General features: G+C 38.9%; 1 protein-coding gene across 1 annotated transcript in view; it reads right to left on the bottom strand.

Annotated features, from left to right (window-relative positions):
• Window positions 1–16,751, bottom strand: part of wu:fb13g09 (ATP-binding cassette sub-family C member 5) — a 49,134-nt gene that overhangs the window by 31,176 nt on the left and 1,207 nt on the right. The window contains exons 2-7 of the mRNA XM_067457984.1: window positions 16,156–16,333; window positions 12,715–12,870; window positions 9,407–9,554; window positions 6,010–6,243; window positions 5,587–5,760; window positions 1,015–1,162 (exon numbers count right to left, since the gene is read on the bottom strand). Coding sequence (XP_067314085.1) covers window positions 1,015–1,162; window positions 5,587–5,760; window positions 6,010–6,243; window positions 9,407–9,554; window positions 12,715–12,870; window positions 16,156–16,325 — 1,030 coding nt within the window. The 5' untranslated portion in view covers window positions 16,326–16,333. The remainder of the gene's footprint in view (window positions 1–1,014; window positions 1,163–5,586; window positions 5,761–6,009; window positions 6,244–9,406; window positions 9,555–12,714; window positions 12,871–16,155; window positions 16,334–16,751) is intronic.

Raw genomic sequence — 16,751 nt, 5'->3', positions numbered from 1 at the left:
GCTTTAGACGATGATGGACAGATGATCAACAGTAACGTAATCATCCACGTCATCAAAGGAGCTTGACTGAATTTGTTCAAATCCTAAATGGAGAACTTGTTCATATATGCATTCGTGTTGTGATGATGATCGTGTTGGTAAGTACGCTTTGGTCTCATTAAATAATTTTTTTACAACACCGGCAAAGATTGTTTATTCCAGCGTGCGTGTAGACAGGGTTGCCAAGTTTTTACAACAAAACCTGACAACTACTAGCTCAAAACAATAGCTTCTTGGGGTGGAGGGTTGGGATCTCTGGAAAAAATTGTGTTTGTGGGGGTAAAAATTTTACTTTGGCAAGGTTGCCTACTAAAATTCACATTCATGGGTCTATATATCACATAATTGAGGTCGCTTCAATCCGCGGACATGGAAAACAACCCGCGGGAAAACCGCAGACTTGGCAACACAGTGCAGTTGAGTTCTGTTGACAACTAACGTAATGCATCGCTTCTTTGCTCTGATTGGTTGTAGGTCTATCCAGTTGATGTCTTTCCTGGTTCGGTTAAAACACGCCCCATAATCACAGCCCAATGGAGTAGTTTCAGACTCATATTCTGACTAGAATTGAGTATGACCACATCAGGCTAGAATAAAAATATTTGACCCCAAACTTTTGAATGGTAGCCTATATCCACATCACCCAAATTTGTATTATCTAACATTCAACAAAGTCAAACTGCTCCAAAGACATTATGGAATAAAGAGCGCTAAATGCTTTGTAAAGTAATCTTGAAGCTCAGGGACTGTCAGGACATTTCAGCGACTGAGGACAGAGGAAGGACAGCACCAAGACAGTGGATTAGGAAACTTGAGATTGTTCCTTTGAATGCAGTGTAAAGCCACAGAGATGATCCTTTGATTTCCATTGAGACTATGACATCTAAGCACTCAGACAAACAGGAAGTGAGCGTATAATGATGGTGACTGAGTCAGTGCTACTGTCTGAGTGGGTGTAGTTGAGCGCTGTCTTACTTTGGATGTTGTGGGCAAACGCCGTCTCCCAGCAGTACATCTTAATGAACTTAATACAGCCCAGGATCTCGTTCATCAGCCGGACGCGCCGGTCCGTAACCACCACACACTTCTTACGGAAATATGCTGTCATGCGGGAGGCCAACATCTGTGGGAAATAATTATTATTTAAAGAACAACCTGTACAGCCAGTCACAAGGCTACAGTGTGTCCTGACTCAAAGGGAAACCCGCCAGAGTAAAACTATTAATTTACGCCACAAAAATGACAGACTGTTCTGACTATCTGCTGAAAAACATTTTTGCAACCTTTTAATGTGGCTCAAATGACATCTAAACTACTGCTGCATTCATCCCTCTTCCCTTGCATGCTCATCCTATTCACAAGATTTTATAATATAATTTAATCTGACTTCACATTTTGTTATTACACAAGTTTAGAAGACTTTTTGACATCCACTCTTAAAGCTCAAGGAAATTTTTAGCTAGTCTGGATGGTTTAAGCAGGGTTATATTATATATAATGCATATTGTTCGAACATCATACACCTGGCGCAATGAAATGGCAGACGCAAGTGTTTTTTTGCTAGTTTCAGCCCAACACAGTTATCATTTCATCATGTGTTGTTTCATTTGTTCAATTTGTAGCCAATTGTGCACTGGTCTGAAAATGAGATGTGTTCAGGCACATTGTTGCACCGGGGGTGCTGACCGTTTTTCCTGTCGCTAAACTAGCAAAAGTGGATTTGGACACGCCATAAGTGCACCTGTGACATGCGCTTCAGACCATGCGCTCAGATTGTGAAATAGGGCCCGTAATTTATTTATATATTGTTCTCCAATTACATTGCTTGGGACACAGAAACACACACACACACACACACACACACACACACACTCACTCACTCACTCACTCACTCACTCACTCACTCACTCACTCACTCACTCACTCACTCACTCACTCACTCACTCACTCACTCACTCACTCACTCACTCACTCACTCACTCACTCACTCACTCACACACTCACACACTCACTCACTCACTCACTCACACACTCACTCACTCACACACTCACTCACTCACTCACTCACTCACTCACTCACTCACTCACTCACTCACTCACACACTCACACACTCACACACTCACACACTCACACACTCTTACACACTCACACACACACACACACACACACACACACACACACACGCACACACACACACCTACGGACAATTTAGTCCCTCTTATTCCCCTCTACCGCATGTATTTTGGATTGTAAGCACCCAGAGGAATCCCACGCACACACAGGGAGAACATGCGAACTCCACACAGAAACCTCCTCCAGGGACCTTCTTGCTGTGAGGCGACAGTGCTACCCACTGAGCCACTGTTCAACTAGATAAATAGATTTTGTTTGTAATATTTTAAACACCTGCGCAAATTTGTTCATCGTTCATGCCAGGTTTTTAATTTATGTATTTATGAGTTAGATTATCCTAAAAAATACATGAATTCTTATTTGACTATTTAAACTGGTCACAAAAAAAACAAAAACAGTATGTATAAACACTAAATATGCAAGTGTCACACACAAACCTAGGTATGTTTACATGCACTCATTTTCATCAAACGGAATGTACTGATTGAAATTCATATTCTGGACGTTCTGTATATTTAAACACTAAACACTGCAATATGTTTAGATGGTTGAATGTATTAACTGTAAATATTTATCAAATATTTAGTCTCACCCACTGAGCAGATTGTAAAATGTACATAAACATACACTGCATGGCACTGCACGGCACTGCACATGTGTGTAATATATTTTTGAATCCGAGGAAAATAAGTAGTAGGTACAGTAAAGCTTTATTTATATAGCACGTTTTAAAAACAGTGTTTCCGAGTATTTTAAAGAAGAGCAATTCATGTGTACATAATAAAATACATAAATCAAGGAAAGGCCCTAGTGAACAAATATGTTTTGAGATACTTTTTAAAAGTGCATAGTGAGTCGATTGCTCATAGGTTGTCAGGAAGTGAGTTTCATAGTTTGGGACGGAAGGCTGACTCAGCAATTTGTGCTCTGAAATTAGAACTCTTTGTAAGAATTTAATAGAGCTCTTCAGTAACGCAGCAAAAACGCTATTGGAGTAGTCAAGTCTAGTTGTAACAAATGTACAAAAAAGTTTCTCATTGTCAGATAGAGAGAAAATATCACATTCTCAGATGTTTCTATATATAAAAAAATTCTTTAATTTTTTTTTTTAATATATACTAAGGTCACTGCTGTCAAACACGACTCCTAAGTTCTTGACCTGATTAGTGGATTTTAGATATGGAGCAATAGCTGTTCTCTGTGCGTAATTACAGATAACAAGTACCCCTGTCTTATCTATATTTAGCTGTAGAAAGTTCTGTGACATCCACAATGTTATGCTCTCTATGCATTCCAGCAGGGTGGGAAATTTATTTTGGCATCTGGTGAAAGTGAAATATATAGTTGCGTGCCATTTGCATACTGGTAAACAGATATATTTTACTGATTATTTACACCAGCTAAAAGAAGCATACATAGGTTAAATAATAGAGGATCCAAAATAGAGCCTTGAACACCACAAGATATCACGTTATGCCAGGAAAACAGGGGATCCCAGTGCAACATAGCGTTCCCTGCTGCTTAAGTACGATCTGAACAAGTAACTTATTTGATACAATGTTGCAGTTTCTTTTTGGTAGGGTTCACTTTCACAAGGAAACAATTCAAAGCCTACCAAAATGTGTTTATGCAAGTCACACGTGAGTACAACTGTCCTCTTATTGGTCAGAGTTTTCTCCGCGTCATTCATCAAGATGATTGACGCGTTTGCTCCATGAGCTTATTGTGTCTTTATTTGTAACTGTCAAGACGCACACATTCACTATACAAATGTAGCAGTCATTCCCGCGGTTAAATTATACATTTGTATTAATACAGTAGCAACTTCAAACACTCTCTCAGATCTCCCAGCACTGTCTAGAGGTTAGCAGTGTCAAAACACGTACACACTAGTATATGAATGTTATAATGCAGATAGAGCAGGAATCAAGGCTTCATCAGGACAACATTCTCACACGGAGAAGCACAATTACACAACAATAGATGAAGACGTGTAGCTTAGAGACGCACCCTAGTGGCAGCACTCTCATTTGCAGCCTAGCAACTCTCCGTTGGCTTGCGAGCTGGAAAAACCAAACTCTGGTCAGGCCAATCACATTGTGTAAAGAGTCAGTGGGCTGGCTTAGCATGATGACGGCAGTTGTGATGGTTCCGCGTGCTACTTGTAAAAAAAGAAGCTGGAGAACGGCGGTCTTTCGAATCGGCTTTGGCCGCGAATCTGAAAGACTTGGAGTTAAGCTAAGTTATCAGTTAGCTTAAAGTTATCAACTAGCCACTTTGCCTTCTTCGTTGTTCTGTTTGGTTATAACACTCTCTTATTGCGTACAGAGGGAGTTTGAAAGACAGCGGTTTATCCCGCCCCTCAGATTGAGCGCTGTCAATGGTGAGTTCCCAGACCCAACATGTAGGTCTGGCTCGCCAGGCTAGAAGAGGTGTTCTTTTGGTTTTCAACTGTGATAACTAATGTACTCACTCACAGAATCAGACACGACTGCTATTTATATAGCACATTTCCCGTTATGAATTGTAATACCATTTGGTCAGATTTTTTTTTGACACCTCAAAAGAACCACTCCAGAGTTCGTTTGCAATCGGGCCGAGACCACCTTGTTTTGGCAGTCTCAGAGTGATTGTATTAGTGTGTATCTGAGCACAATTGCTGTGTTAACATATGCCTAAATGAACTGAACCAACAGGAAAAACGCACCAGGTTCCGAAACAAACGCTCAAGTGTGAAAGCACCCTAAGACAGGACCCGATAGGCCCGACCCAATTCTTTAGTCAGTTGAGCAGAATCTCATGATCAACAGTGTCAAAAGCAGCACTCAGATCTAAAATGATAGCCAAATAACCCTAATAGTCCCACATAACTTGTATAAATGAGAGATCATTTAAAACCTTAATCAAGGCTGTTTCTGTGATGCGTTTTGCCTGGAAGTTCACTGCTGTTGAGATAGTTGTTGAGCTGTAAGGACACTAATGTTCCATTTATTGGTAAAATTATTGAAAATAGAGATTGGTCTGTAGTTACTGAGTTGTAAGTGGGTAATGGGTCGAGAGAGCGGCTAGAGGAATTCATGTGTGATATGACCTGTTTAAGTATATTGAGGCTGACAGCTGATTCAAGCATTTACAAGCTTACTTTTTTTCCTGTTGAAATTTCATTTGCATCAAGCTCAATCAGATTGATTGAGGCATTTACATGAAGTCTTTTTAGTACAATTGAGCAATCAATTCAATTACTAGGATTTCTGCAATCAAACTGTCCTAAAGAAAACCCTGTGTCACATGTGAGGAAAAGGGAAAAATGTGATTTGGGCCACATTCAGCTGCAGAGTGTGTTAAGGTATCCTTTGAAAAGGCTGTACATATATTAAATTCATTACCAAAAGCATTAGATGTGCTTATCTTACCATGGCGGGATAGAAGATGACAAAAATGGCTGATCCCATGAGTGCAGTTGGTCCTAAGAAATAGGTGGTGTATGACAGACCCAGAATTCCAACAAGAGGCCCTCCGGCTAGCAGACAGCCCACTGAGACTGCCTCATACAGACGCTGTCCATCACTGGAGCAAATGTTTACCAGCTGAAAGAGTAGCAATATGAGTCATTCAAAGCTAAAACTATAATATAGCACTCAGACCACACAAGCATAGAGGACCTGAACCCTCCCATGAACCCTCTCAGATTTTTACCTTTACATTCGAGTAAACAAGGCATGACCTGAGAAGCTGTTCTCTCAATATTAAAATTCTTAGTGGAGAAATGTGTTTACAAAAGCGCCGTTCCTACTGAATAGTTTAGTATTTATTATGGAAGTTTTAACACAGCTCACCTCTCCCGTGCTGACGTCTTTAGTACTCCGAAGTCGGAGGATCTTTTGGAAGGCAAAAGTGAGTGCGGCTCCCCTGAGGCGTGCAGCCGTGCGGTAGTTGACAGCCCACATGAAAGCCAGAGACCAGGAGCGTGTCAGTTCCATGAGGAAAATCCCCCCGACCAAAGCCAGGCCGTACAGCAGCTTCACCTCTGAGCATTGAGAATACTCGAGCAGGGCTCGGATCAGCAGAGCCTGAGAATAACATGGCACAACAAGGATGCTGAGGGAGGAGACAGGTGTACAAAGACTTTTCAGAGTTTTTTTTTTTAAACAGAATCAAAATTACATGAAAGGTTTTCAGAGGTAAGCGTTGAGGTTTTATGGTATTAGAACATCCTCTGACTTCTGCTGGGGTCATGGGATCAAGCACTGCTTAAAGAAAATACAAGAAAAAACTGAGGTCTTTTTCTTTAACTTTGTCTCAAAATATTCTCATTCTAATTATAATTCAGATTTAGTCCTGGATGCTGATTGGGCATATGATTAATCACAAAATAATGAATAAAAATTGTATATACTATATATACACAAACCCACACACACAAACACCAATCAGGCATAACATTATGACCATTATGGTCATAATGATAAGTTATGATAAGTGGATAACATTGATTACCTCCTCATGGCACCGTGTGGTACGATCAAACAGACGAGCTACTGTAGCTCAAACTGCTCATGAAGATAAATGCTGGTTCTGATAGAAAGGTGTCAGAATACACAGTGCATCACAGTTTGTTGTGTATGGGGCTGAATAGACACAGACCAGTCAGGATGCCCATGCTGGCCCCTGACCACTGCCAAAAGTGCCAACAGTTGGACGTGAGCATCAGAACTGGACCACGGAGCAATGGAAGAAGGTGGCCTGATAAATCACGTATTCTTTTACATCACGTGGATGGCCGTGTGTGTGTGCGCCGCTTACCTGGGGAACACATGGCCCCAGGATGCACTATGGGAAGAAGGCAAGCTGGCGAAGGCAGGTGATGCTTTGGGCAATGTTCTGTTGGAAAAACTTGGGTCATGCCATCTAAGTATTGTTGCAGACCACGCAGACCAAATAAGACTTTCATGGAAACAGTATTCCCTCGTGACTGTGGCCGCAGCAAAGGGCGGGCCAACACAATATTAGGTTATAATGTTGTGCCTGATCGGTGTGTGTGTGTGTGTGTATGTGTGTGTGTGTGTGTGTGTGTTTAACATTGATAATAAGAAATGCTTCTTGAGCACCTAATCAGCATATAAGAATGACTTCTGAAGGATCGAGTGACACTGAAGAGTAATGATTCAGCTTTACCATTACAGAAATAAATGACATTTTAAATTGTAATAATATTTCTCACTATAACTGTTTTTAGTGTATTTTTGATCAAATAAATGTAGCCTTGGTGCACATTCTTTTAAAAGTATTGAAACATCTTAGAGACCACAAACTTTTAAATGGTAGTAAGCCATGAATAACAATATTATTTGAGTATTTACTTGACACGAAAAGAGCATTAAAATTTACTGCAAATAAATGAGCTTGCTGCAGAGACAATGGCTGACCCATGCAACACTAAACAAATCAACACAAGGAAATAAGTGTGCTATTTTGTAACATGTAATCCCTGATAATGCTATTAAGCGAATGCTGTCAGGGGCATGTGCAGCCTTGTGTGGGGAAATAAAATTAACAGCTGCGCTCCCAACAGCGTCACAGTAAGAAACTCCCAGCTACACCAAAATAAATCCCTTCATAGTGAAACTAATAAGATCAAAATATATAGATTTTTTTTTTTTTTGTAAGAAATTTTTAATCCTAACTCTAAATCACTCTTTGTTGAATAAAGATCTAAGCTCACTTGGCAACAGAAATAAAGCAGCAGGCAGTAACTTAAATAATATGAATAACATGCCCCCTGGACCATGGAATGGCCTACGTCACAATCCTCTGGATTAATACTAGTTTGAACTATGAGAAGGAATGAAAAACCTCTGCTTTCCATTAAAAATACAATTTTGAGTCAGCATGATGCAAATATAATCTCTCAAATATATCCCATGAATATAAAACTGTTCAAATCTTTGTACAGATATGTTTTCTGTCCTGAACCACCAGTGTCATTATTTTCTCACCCACATGTCATTACAAATATGTATGACTTGATTTCTTCCATGGAACACATACGCACACTAACAGAAATTTCACATCGATTTTTTTTTCCATTCATTCAGAATTCATAATAATCGCTGGCTGTCAAGCTCCAAATAGGAAATGTGTCACACAAAGATATCCCATATATATATCCCATGTCTTCTCATTTCAACAGAAGACATGCAATGATTTTTGTCCTTTTGGATCTTGCAGGCCTGTGATCATTATGAATTATGTTACTGAAAAAGTAAAGATTCTAAGCCATCAATTGGCCATGGGGCATTTTTTGTCGTTTTTTGGTGTGTTCCGCACCTTTGGCTCTACATAACAGGTCAAAGGTCAGCATGTAAGGTAAACCCTGGGATTGGTGGCATAAACTGTGAAGACATCAATTAAGCTATTAGTCATACATTTTATTTCTAAGACTGTTCATAACAGTTAATTTGAACTCAGTTACATAAAAACGTAGCTTGGACTAATTTGAAACCCAAAAAGTAAGACTAAATGCCTCTTGACTAAATGCTAGTGGGTCATGCATTTAGTTCACCCAAAATGTCATTAATTACTCCCCTTCATGTCGTTCCTAACCTGTAAGACTTTCGTTCATCTTCAGAACACAAATGAAGATCTTTATGATGAAATGGTAAATGGACTGCATTTATATAGCGCTTTTATCCAAAGCGCTTTACATTTTTGCCTCACATTCACCCATTCATACACCGACGGCGATGTCAGCCATGCAAGGCGCCATCCAGCTCATCGGGAGCATGCTGGGGTTAGGTGTCTTGCTCATGGACACTTCGACACTTGGTCAGGTGGAACCGGGGATCGAACCACCAACCTTTCGGTTTGTAGACAATCTACATGAACCACTGAGCCACTGCCGCCCCATCTGAGCGATTTCTGTCCCTCCATTGACAGCTACACACCTGACACTTTAAAGCTTCAAAAATAGGCCTACATAAAGAGATCATAAAACTAATATGAAAAGAGCTTCAGTTGTGTTCCGAAGATGAGCTTAGCGGTTTGTAACAACATGAGGGTGAGTACATTTTTGTGTGAACTATCCCTTTAAGTCACTGTCTTAACATAAAGGCTATGTTTATGCAACTGGCCCCAGTCCATCCTAGTTCTTAAGACACATTCTTATCATTAAAGCTGTGTTTATGCAACTGTCCCCAGCAGGTCAGTTTTGTAAGAAGGAAAACTAGAACTCACAGGTCCAACAAATCCAGCCACCATGGTGATAAGCAGGGAGAAGATGGCCACCAGCATACGGGTCTGACAGAACCTCCAGAACACCCGGGACAGAGACACCCCATCCTTCCCCCGGCGCTTGAGCTCTTCGTGCCACAGCCACTCCAGTCTGAATGATGCATAAGATAAGTTTAGATTACTACATGGCAAGTGAGTGGACTGTTTACTGAATCCTCTAAATGCATGTTATTTTGTTATTTATGAATGTGATTTTACTGTGTACAATTCATCCATGCATGTTATTATAATAGTTTTTTTAATGTCTTGACTTGAATCAGAATGTCATTATTGGATCTTCCATTGACAGTGACAGACTTCTCTCTGGTGACGTATGCAGGATTTCACCAATTTTAGTCTCTTAACACCCACAATTAAAATCCAATCAACAACCAATATAAAGAACCAAGTACACACCCTACATTTATTTATTTTAAGTCACAATACAGAAAAAAAGATAGTTGTCTACCTTCTTTTTATCACAACTTTAAGAAATGAAACGATCTAAATTGTTAGATGAAATCAAAATGAAACGTCCAATATTTAACTGTCACTAATGAAAATTCCCAAACGTCACTTTATTAGATAGCTCTCTGCAATGCTCAATTCTGTTTGGCCAACAGCAGCATTCTGAGGTCAAATATTATTAGATAATGATATGTTGAATGATAACTGTATAAATGATTTTTGTCCTTGGCAACCAGTTTCATACACAGATGTACTACTTTTAAGTCGCTTGTATATCTTATGTAATAAAATATATTTCACCTCTTATTACATTTAAAAACCTCTTCAGAATTATACAAGATCCCTCCAATCCTTGTTGGGTTGTGATCACACTGTTTTTTAGGGATACTGCCAAAGATGACTGAATATTATCCCTTATCTCATATCCAAATTAATAAATGTGCAGTATTTAAATGTTAAATACTTTCTGTATTTACAACTCAAGGATTAAACAACACCATATATTTCTGGTCCTCAGGTTAACTGAATAGTTAATTTCAGGCACACATTTAGAAGACAAATCATCCACACATACATTATAAATCATAAATGATGTTAAAGGGGTGATGAATTGAGAAATTATCTTTCCCATGAGTCTTTGACATATAAAAGGTCATGATAATATCCTGGTCATAAAGGTCATAAAGAATATCCTGTAAGCAAGTGAAAACTTCCTTGTTAGTTAAAGAAAGGCTTTTATTGACACCAGGCCCAGGAAACGAGAGCTCTCAAACATATATTGATCGATGAAGTAATAGAAGGGGGAAACGCCGCCTCTACAGATAAATATGTACTCCCGCTTCTTTAGCTCCACCCACCAACTCGTGGAGCTAAGCGACCAATAGACACGCAGAAGATAGCAAGATAATCGTTTGTAAACAAGACACAGGTCGACACTGGATTTGCAGACATATTGAGATTAAAACACAATGCTGTTCCTTTTATATTGTATCCGACAGGAATGGTGCAACACACTTATGTGAGTAAAACATGTTTTTTTATATGTAAGAGTACTGTATTGTTACAGATCGTATTGATTATGTGTACGTGACTAACAGAACATAGCTTAGCACGCTGTCACAGTCTGGGGAATCCTTTATTTGCTGGTTAATTGCGAATCGGGATAAGACTCGGACATATATGGGTCAGGGCTCGCAAAGCCCAACATCCCGGAATGTTTTTTCCAGACAGGCTAACAAAACGTAAGCCCATCAGCAGGCCGGTAAATCTCAAGTAGTGAAATAATATTCCTTTCTTGATCTGCGCTGTTCACTCTCTTGACTTGTTTATATGTGTGTGGTTCGTGCTTATATCCACCAATCGGGCGGGCCAAGTAATAAATTTTTTTATCAATCATGAGTGGATGAGAGATAAATCATTGTGCTTGTTTGATAAATACGTTTTGAGAGCCCTGCCAGAGAATTTTTCCAGTTGCCGCTTTCAAAACAATCCCTCCCGTTAACTGACAAGGGAGTTCAATTAAATATGCAAATCTTATCCAATCCTAGCCGTGGGCGTTTACTTCCGAGTCTCCAGTGCGGCACGCCCATCAAAACCCAGCGTTCAGGAGAGAGCCTCAAAACCAGTGTAGAAAATAGCCTATTACTTATTAGTTATGATGATTTTGAATGTAAAATCCACACAAACGTCATAAGTTGAGTTGACGTCAGACAACAGTATTAAAAAAAATAAAAAGCCAGTTCATCACATATTTAAATTTCCCCCCAATCTGAAGGACCAAAGCTTTGAGCTTTCAGTTTCCATTCCATAGATCTACAGCTGCCTTTCCAGGTCTGATATAAAAATTCCACTCACAAATTTATCTCTCAAAGGGGTAAACATTTGGTGAATCGAATCTTTTTTCTTTACATTTTCAACAGCCTTGCAGGCCCCCAACCCCCTCTGTTTTGAAGATAACACTTTATGTAAGTGTTCCAGATTGCAGGGGAAAAAAATCCACTCCTCTGCACACCTCACACAAACATGTACACATGCCATAAACACGTCTTAGCTATCTCTGACATGAATGCAGTAACGGGAGAAACAGACCCTGAGGTCAAACACTGAAAACTGACACCGGTTGTTACAGAGTTGCTGAGGCATAGCTGTCAAGCCATTTGGATGGCAAATACATGAGCCTGTATTTAACGTACGACCATTGATCGTAACAAAAGAAGGCACAGCCTATGCTATCAAAATCTGATCCAATTCATTCACCAAATGTGGGTTAATCACAGATCTGTGAAGCAAAAAGGCAATTACAGATTAAAGGTGCTTTTCGATGTTCCCATGTCCTCGAGAAACCCTTTGAGCCTGTACGATTCTCAAGGAGCCAGCTTAGTCGCAAGGGACACGGAGTGCCGATCACACGTGTTAATGACATAACCGTTCTGCAGGAAAGGTGCAGACTAACTCTCTCTGTCTGATGTCTAATCCTTACTATGAATAACACCCACCTGCTATAACTCTCTGGGTTGTGTGAGCGTGGGAGGTGAGCATCCATCATTCCTCACCGTGACTCGAGGGATTCCCACACTCAACCTCTTGTTATTAAGGCCTCAACTGTGTGAGATCTTGGCTCAGAGGGTGTTTTCTAATAGTTCTGTTTGTTCACGTTTCAGCAATGGGAAACGAGCGCGAGAGATGCCTAACTTGGGCTTGGCTCCAAGGTACTTGCATTCAGACAAACACAACCTGACAGTAAATGGAGACCTCGCTGAACCTTTGAAAAGGGATCAGACAGTTTCCACCATGCGACAGCTCACCTTTGGCAGTTTGTTTCCGAGGCCTCGTGGCAAGACAGACCCCACACGTCTTCTATTTTGAGACAGGATGCTTTGTAGACCCTCCATGCCAGAGGGGACAGCCAATGCAGGGTCATGAAGGAGAAAAATCCTGCATTGTCCACAGGGTGCTGATGTCTGGGGGTAAAAAAGGAACAGTTTGGCTCGTATCAGTCATCTTGGCGCTATGTGCCATGTCTGAGAACGGTGTGACCTTGAACGCGAGAGGAAGACTGAGAAAATCTTTACTCGCTGTGGCCAAATAGCAGATGAATCACACGCTTGTGTTTGAACAGCAGTTTGCACGTCCCTCTCAGAACTCTTACGGAGCAGTGAAAAAGTTCAGTGGCTCTTTATCAGTCAGCATGTAAAAAATTGAGCCGTCTGTGAGAAAAGGATAAGAGCGTTCTTATCAAGACCTCATTGACTGTCACTTGAGTTCAAATGGCAGCATAGCAAACTTACCCTAAAGCCTGTTTTGCAACTCACACAAAAGTGTTTTAGTGTGTATGTTTATTTTGGCTCCATATCAACAGGTTACAGTTTTCACACTTTCCACATAGGTTTGTCACACTGACTTAAGCAAAAAACATTTTGAAAATACTCTATAAACCTATTTGGTTCCACTTTATATAAGGTGTCTTTAACTACTATGGACTTGCATAGAAAAAAAGGAATAATAATTGATATGTAAAGTGTAATTGTTTTATTGCAAAGCACTTTTTGCTTATTGCTTTTGAGGTAGGAGATGGGTAAGGTTGGGGACAGGTTGAGTGTTATGGGTAGGTTTAAAAAGATAGTTCACTCAAAAATAAAAAAATAAATCATAAATTGCTCACCATGATGTTGTTCCAAACCTGTAAGACTAAAAATCTTTTTGATGAAATCTGGGAGCTTTCTGTCTCTCCATTAACAGCTACGCAACTACCAGTGTGACGCTACAAAAAGTGAATTTTCTATAATGAATGAACAGATTGAATTAAGGCCTTTATTGACATAAACATTCTTCAACTTACACATCAGTTCAATGGAAATTTAAAGGGTTAGTTCACCCAAAAATGAAATTGATGTCATTAATGACTCATTATGCTCTTGGACTAAAATATAAAATATCTAAAACTGTGTTCCGATGATGAACGAAGGTCTTGGGGGTGTGGAACGACATTAGGGTGAGTCATTAATGACATCAATTTAATTTTTGGGTGAACTAACCCTTTAAGCATGTTCACTTGACGCGCAAGAACCAATGAGGTTCATTCTCATATTACGCAACACATTTGAACTTCAGCAGTGTTTCTCAGATTTCATCAAAAAGCAGGGGTGGTAAGTAATCAAGTAAAAATACTTTGATACTTTACTTAAGTATTTTTTTCGGGGATCTGTACTTTACTTGAGTATATTTTATTTGCATCTACTTTTACTCTTACTCCACTACAATATTAAAGGCAAAGATTACTTTTTACTCCAATACATTTCCCCATGCCCGCTCCAAGTATTAAGTATTTATTACACTTGATTTCCAAACTGGTCTGGTCGGACATGGATGATCCAGTCGGGTATAGACTTGGAAAAGCTGACAAGTCAGGTTTGCCACACTAACGTTAGCTCAGTGTTTACCCAACTTTTTATTTTGCGGCACACAATTAACTATGAAAATATTGGTAACATTTTACAATACAGGTGCACTATTATAATTCATGCCTAATGCACAGATAATCATGACTTAATGTATTACAAATGAAGAACTTAACCATTTATTAATGATTGTTGCATCAGCAACTAATGAACATTCTCTATGATTAATAGATTAAGTAATATATGAATTGCTATTAATTAAATGTGACATCATTAATTCCCTAATAACACATTACATTAACTAATAATGTAAATTCATGTATTCAAAGCCATGCATTCCGACTCTCAGTTGTGTTTAATTCATCATTAATCATAACAATTGGCAAAATTATATTATGACTTGTTGAGGCACATGACTATTAACTAATTGTTATGTAATATATCATTGTGGTTATGGCTTTTGAATTAATATTGAATTAGTTAATATTATCTTGCTCCTCATCTGTTTTATAATGTTATGGAACATGTCTATTTTAAGTTTAACCCCTATACTGCCTTAAGGTGCTTCATTGTCTCTTATTAATTGCAAATCTAACAAATTCTTAATTGCTGTATCTAATCTTATCATTTGTTCAATTAAAGCATTGCATATGAGTCCCAAAAGATTTTATCCGCTTAATGATATTTACAGTTAATTAGAATATTTACTTTTTACTTTCTGTACTTGAGTACGTTTTAAATCAGATACTTTTGTACTTTTACTCAAGTGATGTTTGAATGGAGGACTTTCTACTTTAACTGGAGTATTTTTTTATTTAGGTATATATACTTTCACTCGAGTATAACTTTTGAGTACTTTTACCACCTCTGTCAAAAAGATCTTAATGTGTGTCCTTAAGATGACTGGAAGTCTTACGGGTTTGGAACAACATGAGGGTGAGTCAATGATGACAGAATTTTAATTTTTGGGTCAACAGTGTAATTATAGATGTAATTACATACAGATTTACAGTATATACACAATAAGTGTATCAGATTATTATTTTAAAGTACATAGTAGTTAAAGACACTTAATATAAAAATGGGTCCACCCATTTAAAAAAAAACAAAAGATTTTACAATACAGGCTTTTATGAAGCAAATATGGGAGTGACTACTATATTAAAAAGCACGTCTGTCAGTTTCGATGCAGGTTAAACATATTGTGACATGCACACATACCTTTGCTATTCAATTAAAGTGACTGAGTCAGATGATATACATTTGAAATATGCCAGTTATTAAGGAAATAATTAGTTTCCTTAATTCCGGGTTAATAATTATTTCCTTAAAAACTGGCATATTTCAAATTTCAAACAGGCCTGCTTTGTGAAAGTACACTATGAGTTTCCTGTTGGAGTTTGCTCTGACTGCTTGCGTATGTGAAACGTACACATATTTTGTCCATAAACATAAAAATATCAAATGTGCGAATTGTGACTGTCCTCATGAAGTGAGAAATAGAAAATAAGTATCAAAATAAACAGTATAGACAGAAATACTAATTCAATATACTGGCATTATCTAATTACAATCTGCTCATGAACTGACATGTTACTTAAATGTCAAAAAAGCTATACAGTTTTATACAGCCAGTCTATTAAAAAAACTCACTGTCACCAAATACAAATGTGGAATTATTTTTCACACCACAGGGCCGTTTAAAAGAATAAGAGAAGGGGAAAAGTAAAATAAATTAAAAAAAAACAAAAAAACATTAATTTAATCTTAATGTTTGAGCCCATTTGTGAACTACCCACATTTATAACAACAACTATAGCTATAACAACTATAACCAGGAGAACTTACTTATGTGTGATCCGGAAGGGCTTCAGTATCTGTAAGCTATGACGATATCTGCCTCGTCTTTTTGTTTCAGTGCCCAATTCCAGATCATCATCAGGGTCTGGAAGAGTCTGGGGAGGGGACAGCGTCAAACCCTCTACCTGGCCTACAGCCTCCAAGGCATCTGGGAACATACCTACCTCTAGCAAACACAAATAGAAAAAAAAACATGACAATATTTTCAGACACTTGGGATAAGCTCCCATGCATGCCTCATGACTACCAGGAGAAGGGACCTAAATCTGCTGACTAATATCAGTGCGTCTAACTTTGGTTACACGTACCTTCCTCTAATGTTATGGCCGTGGCTACAAAGGTAAAGTGCTTATCTATTAAAAGACGCATGTGGGAGGCCTCTAGGGTTGTGTATACTGAGACGAAGGATATTCGAGCTCGCCGCGTGTGTTGACCCTGTCACTGATCCATCAGTGGCATAAGACACGATAAGGTAAATCCAGCAACACTGTGACTATCTGTATCTGCTTGGTGTACGTCACCAGCGGCTGCCAGATAAAGAAAGATAACCACATAGTTTCATTATTTACACTCCATACATGTCT

Source organism: Pseudorasbora parva, chromosome 11 (genome assembly GCF_024679245.1).
Source record: "Pseudorasbora parva isolate DD20220531a chromosome 11, ASM2467924v1, whole genome shotgun sequence".
NCBI lineage: Eukaryota > Metazoa > Chordata > Actinopteri > Cypriniformes > Gobionidae > Pseudorasbora > Pseudorasbora parva.
The sequence above is the reverse complement of the archived record's forward strand: the minus strand, read 5'-3'. Positions and strand labels throughout refer to the sequence as shown.